Consider the following 6,547-nt stretch of genomic DNA (forward strand, 5'->3'; position numbering starts at 1 on the left):
TGGAAACTGAAAAATTTCCAAGGCAACTTGCATGTCAAAAGAGTTCCAGAATCTCTTTCTATCATTATATGTGGTCTATAATATGCTGTTTACCTTATTACAGTATAACTATGTCCTCTAGTCTTTGATTCCTTCATATTAAATCAGTTGTGTTTATAAAATAGATCATAGATCTTTGGAGGTAAAGTGTGGACAAAGCGATAAAACAGCTGTAACCAACCAGAAAACCCTGGACACAGAAGTAGCTTATCGAAAAGACGGGACTTTCCTAGGTCTGATTGTTCTGACCGTGTCTCTCTCTTTCAGTGCAGTCAAAAAAGAGTGAGGTTGCACGTCCAAAATTTGAGGAAAAAATGACTGGATACAATACTCACATGTGACTTATCTATTGAGGCGCACACCACGAAACATGGCCCTCCTCCACCGGCTGAAGAGATAATGAAGCTGTTCCTGTTTGCTGCTACACTGCTGAGCTGAGCTGGGACACTGAGGCCCCGCTGGACGGACAGCAACTGTGTGTGTTTGTGTGTGCTTGCGTGCATGTGTGTCTGCATTAGTGTGCGCATTTGTATATTTATGTGTATCTTTGAGTCTGTCAGTGGATATACATTTATGTTTTTGTATATGTGTGAATGTATAAATGTGTGTGTGTGTGTTTACCAGGCCCTCGTCTCCAAGGCCCTGCGCAGGGTCTGGTTCGGACCAGTCTAAACACACACTCACACCAACACACACACACACACACACACACACACACATGCCCCTGCCCCCCCTCACGGCCGGGCTTTTGGAGACGAGGGGCCCTAAATGCCTTACAGATGGACTCCTAACAAACACAACACTCTGTCTCGGCCCTCAAGTATTCCCAGTATTTGGCCTTGCTGTAATTTACAGCATACTTACCTAATTGAGATGCTATTAAGGTTAGGGCACGCATTCTTCGGCGTACGTCTAGTGCTAATGCGTATGATATAAGCGTGACATACACGGCACAGTATATTTGCCCTAATATAGTGGAGTGAAGCTAACCGCAGAGTGAGTGTGATTTATGGTCCATATAGTGTACTTAGAGCAACACAAATAATGATGTGCCGAGCAGAGACATGTCTGGGCAGGTCTGCAGGGCACATTAGGGGGTGCCTTCCCCGCTGCACACTGCTGATGGTTTAGCCCCACCTAAAACCAACATGAAATAATGATTTGCATTTGAAAACCACTTTGATGATTGAACTATAATGGGCAAAACATTTAACATGCAATAAAACTTTAGTGGTTGCACCCTTGCTGCTGATTTCTATGAGAGAAGTTTTGCTCCAAGATGAAATATCCATCATTTGAAACCATTTTTTTTTCTCCTTCAAATAGTATTTCGGAAGTGAACTCATATCTAACAACATATTTATATTCAAAAATATTTTTGAATAACATGCTTACTTTTACTTAGTTTACTTATATAAGTAAAATAATGCAAGAATTAGGCACCAAATTTTAAATTTAGATATTTACAGCTTTGACATAAACTTATATTCAAGTGAATTTTCAACCGTGCTGCAGACTGATAGAAGTTCCTGCTCCCATTCTATTAGAGACTGCCTTCAACACTACACACCTCTGATGGTTTTGACTTTGAGAGCGTTGCTATAAAATGAGGTATCCACAATTTGTAAAAAGTGAAAACTACTCTTTCAAAGCAATTTTTAGTACAAAATTAAAACAAGTACTTTTTAATTCTCGCAGGTAACTGACAAATTTATAAATAAATTAATTAATAAAACACATTTACTGGATTCAATGTATTTTAGAAATATTGAATAATGAACTGTAATTTTTTTTTTTTTTTTTTTTCAAAATGGATATCAATTTGAAAAATAACTTTTCAAGCAAATGACAATTTACAATCTTGATATTTTAAAGTTTAACATGGACTAATTTTTTTTGTTATTTTTCAACCTTGAGGCCGATTTCTTATGAGACAAATGTCTCTTCCTATATTATTAAAGGTTGCCTTCAACTCTACACCAATTTCAGCTTAAACTAAGTCCTCTAGGCTGCACAACACTTCACTATACTGTTAAATCTCTTCAATCACTGAACAAAAAATAGGATCAGAGTGACAAAGTATAAGCCTGCTTTTAGAACAGACTATGTGAAAGCATATTGTAGTAATTTCTGCTTTTCCTGTCGATAGCTATGAGAACAAATCCTGTTCTTATAGAACCGGGAGAGATTTACCACAAGGAGTCTGCTGACTTCATTCTAAAGCTTGCAGCAAGCTCCTTCCTGAAAGGCCACACTGAGGCCCAGAGATACTGGCCACAGCTTGTCGTTTGGGTATTTTTCATCGAGTGTGTCTGACAGAAAGATAACAGACTGTCAGGGAGTGCCATCCATCTTTGTTTCCCAATCACCGCTGCAGAATTCAATCTTGAGAGTGTGGGGGAAGACGCATTAGTGATTAATCAACTCTGTGCCCCTCTGTGTGTGTGTGTGTGTAGAACTATATGTGTCTTTGTCTGTGCGTGATAAATCACTGTCTAGCCCTGTACAGCACCCAGGGTATTAAGCCAGTATTACTCACCAGCATATCACTCAAACGCCTCAGCCCCCTTCAGCCCACTGAAGATAAATTCACCTACAAGTGATGTGCTGACAATAGCGGGACAAGAAAATGATTCTCTCTTCCTTATACAGCTCCAGCATAGAGAGCAGTCAGAGAGCGGTCAATGTCTGCCGTTTTGGAGGGAAAAGGGGGGGAAATGTAGGAATTTAACAAAAAAAAAAAAAAAAAAAGTAGTTGGAAGCCGACCAAGAGTGAGTATTGGGAAAGGCATGGGAGGATGGTTACATAGACACAATTTTGTGCACACATACACACACACACACACACACACACACACACCCACACACACACATGCACACACAAGGGCACAGAGTTGATGAATAATTCCTTGGGGCTGTTGGGAAAGATCCTATTCAGAAGTGATTCAACCGTGACACTAGGGGTTTGCTTTGTGTGTGATTAGGTTTACTATTATGAGCGACAGGCAAGTGGTGACGCAACTCTGAAATTTCTCTCATGGAAATCTTCTGCTGACCCCGCAGCGTTATGAAATACATGCAGCGATGCGAAACAAACAACAGTGACAACATTCGGAGATGCCGTTGCAAACAACTCGTCATCGCCGCTGCAGTCCAGCGCATCCAAACGATTTGAACGTAAAAAAACAAGAGCTGATTTATTGTGTGACTCATCTCATAATACTTATCCCATAAACTATAAACACTGTTGCACAATTTCATTTAGCTGGAGCGTTATTAAGAATCAAAGAAGTTGCCCTCCATTGATGTCACTGTCAGTGGAGGACATTTATGTTAATAACCATGTTGTTGGGAAATTACAATTTGTTTCCGAGTTGATATGTTGTTTCATGTAGTTACAGTGAATATATCTTGTTGGGAATTAAAATCAGGATTTTTAGGGATCAAAACCAAGTACCTAACAAAGTAAAGGTCAAAAATTGATCTAGGGGGATCAATTCCAAAGTAGGGGCAAAGATGAGTTAAGATGCATCATGTAGGAAATTAAATGCCTTTTAACATCTCAATTCCAATTCCTATTACAACTAAGTTTATTTCTTTCACTTATAGGTATTTTACCCTGAGCGTAACTATAAAAGCACAGTCTTCCAGCATCATGGAGCTGGGACACGTAGCTCGTCTAGACTAGATGATAATGTCAGTGAGGTTCTTCTGGGTCTTATCAGTGCAGGCTGGTCCGGAGGAGGACTTCGGAATGTGCCGAGTGCCACAGGGGTCGACGGGTTCATCCACCTGCCGCCCGAGGGAGAGAGGAAGCCCCCAATTCCACATAACAGGTGTGCTGGCCCCTCAGAACCATCAAAACAAGAGTTCCACACGACCAGAAATGAGCCAGGGGAAGGGGGGGGGGCAGCGGTGAGCGAGGAAAACAGTAATTATCCATTGCGGGCCGTTCTGGGTATCACATGCTTGTGCTGTTATTTTTCTGTTCTGCTCGGAGGAGATGCTTGTTGCAGCTAAAGCATGCAGCTCAGATCGGGGGGGGACGGTGATTGGTTCCACATTGTTTTGGAGGGAAAGCAGCCTGCGTCAGTAGGTTTCCGCTGATTCGTCTCCCAATTATCCACCTTTCAGCTTCATTTTGTCTTTCTGTCAAGACGGAGTGGGGGGAAAGAAAGAGACAGGGCAGACAGAGGAAGAGTGAGAGAGACGGAGACAGAGAGAGAGAGAGAGAGAGAGAGAGAGAGAGAGAGTCGTAGGTAGGGGGAGACACTTCTAAATGCAGGTTTATGTTTTCAATCAGGAGATTGCGATCACAACATGTAGCCCGGAGCAAATGGGCCATAACTCAATCACTGAGGGAGGTCTTCAGGCTTGGAGTGTACATCGCTCGGTTTGGTTCAGGATCATTACTCCTCTGTCCCTAACAAAGCAGCCTGAGAGCGGCAGCCGCTCACAGACATTAAGGGACATCGGCGCTGATGAGCGCACGGAGATGTGAAGGTGAATGTTGCGGCGAAGTGGGGGAAATCCTGAGCTGGCTGACTTGAATGGAAAAGAAAAGAAGTGGCTGCAGAATGCATTGTTCTATTGTATAGCCGTTATTTTCATTCACTGTGAGATGTGAGAACAACTGCGCTGTATGGCTGATACACAACTGCAACTACCGACTTCATGAAAACAAACATGCTTGGGTGCACGTACACACACACACACACACACATTCCCTAACCTTTCCCAATCCATACACATAATTTCACCTTCAAGCGATGCCCCAGTCAGACATATAAAACACACATAGACGCATACACTCACCTTACGATTTGTACACAGCCAGGCAGACAGACAGATAGACGGGCCGGCAGACACACACACACATACACTTTAAAGGTCAACAGCGACACACACACATCTTCCAGCTCCAGTCCGACCAGTCAAACCAGCCCCAGAGGACAAATGTCTGTCTTGGCATCACACTGGCACTGGGGTTGGCATCACGCTGGCATCACGCTGTGCCCGTTCCTCTATGGGAGCGGACACGCCTGGTTACACCCATGGCCTCCATAACACAGCTGTTGCCTATTGGCTATGCCTCGCTGCATAAAGGCTTTTTCCTTTAGCCCCCCTAATGCCGGCTCTACCCTAATATTCCCTTATGGAAACACAAACATCCTATAATCGTCACCGACTGACCCACCTAGGCTTAGAGAAAAACGACGGGTGCCATGGAAATCCATCTAAGGGTGCCCGGGCCTGAATAGGAGTACGAAAAAATGGAATAAAAACAAAAATATGTTAAGCATGTCACGTAGACGGCCTCTTAAGCAGAGATTGCAACTGAATAGATGCTGATAGTGCGGAGAGCGAAGGGGTGGAGGGGCGGAGGGGAGGCGTTTGTTTGACGCACCGATGGACCGAACCCAGCCATAACATGGCCGACTCAAAGGATTCCACCACACGCATTCATCTGATAACAGAGGAACAACCTGGCAGACACACACCCATACAGGCACACACAAACACACACACACACACACACACATACACACAGATGCAATTGCATACAGAGTCGCGTTCGTGAACACAAAGGGCGATCTAATCAGTTAATCTCAGTCACTCATACAGAAATTCACACACGCTTACACACACACACACACACAAGCTGGCAGGAGTGCGCTTACCTTATCTTCTAGCCTGATCAGACGCGCTCCAATAGTCGGGTATTCTTTATCTTCCCCTTTTCCTGGAGAATGGAGAAAAGACAAAAACACACACAAGCATTCAAAAGATATAATAATCCCATTTGTTTTGATACGATGACAACAATTTAAACTCGGCATATAATTAACAAACATTATTCACGTTGCATTCACGATGATCTAATCATGTTTGGAAACTTAATCTCTCGGTGGTAATCGCTTAGAGTCAAATATCATGGAGGTGGGTTCAGGTTGGACATGTTGGCTTGACGTTTGTTGCTCCACTGTAATCTAATCGACTACTAAAATGGCACGGGAAGCATAGAGGGCTGTTCTTACAGAAACCAGCATAATTCAATCACCTTAGATCACCCCATGCTGAGTTACATGGTATAGAAAAAGATGCAGAAAAGCGCACAGACATACACTCAAATGGGTAGATGTGTACACACACACACACACACACACACACACACACACACACCGTTCTCATATAGGAGGCCCCCCAGGCTCATAAGTCTTAGTGAAGCATTGAGGACTAATAAAGTTAAGGAGTGTTTAGCAGCAAAATGATTGGACTTGATTGGTTAGAGAGTGGCTCAATAAAATCATGGGCGCCACGCTAGGGTAAACAGGGCCAGAGTGCACATGCATCCAAGTATGTGTGTGTGTGTGTGTGTGTGTGTGTGTGTGTGTGTGAAAGGGAGACAGACAGAGAATGTGTGCATACATGAGTGCATGAACAGTGGTAGCCATTGTAGAATCCCCCCACTCCAACCCTGCATCAGTCCTGCACAGTGATGTAGTGG

The 6,547-nt window shown here is 43.4% G+C and overlaps 1 protein-coding gene across 1 annotated transcript in view; it reads right to left on the bottom strand.

Moving 5' to 3' along the window:
- The window catches only part of kcnq1.2 (potassium voltage-gated channel, KQT-like subfamily, member 1.2), a 168,737-nt gene that overhangs the window by 46,503 nt on the left and 115,687 nt on the right, over window positions 1-6,547 (bottom strand). Inside the window, exon 18 of the mRNA XM_071922734.2 lies at window positions 5,721-5,782. Coding sequence (XP_071778835.2) covers window positions 5,721-5,782 — 62 coding nt within the window. The remainder of the gene's footprint in view (window positions 1-5,720; window positions 5,783-6,547) is intronic.

Source organism: Centroberyx gerrardi, chromosome 4 (assembly GCF_048128805.1).
Source record: "Centroberyx gerrardi isolate f3 chromosome 4, fCenGer3.hap1.cur.20231027, whole genome shotgun sequence".
NCBI lineage: Eukaryota > Metazoa > Chordata > Actinopteri > Beryciformes > Berycidae > Centroberyx > Centroberyx gerrardi.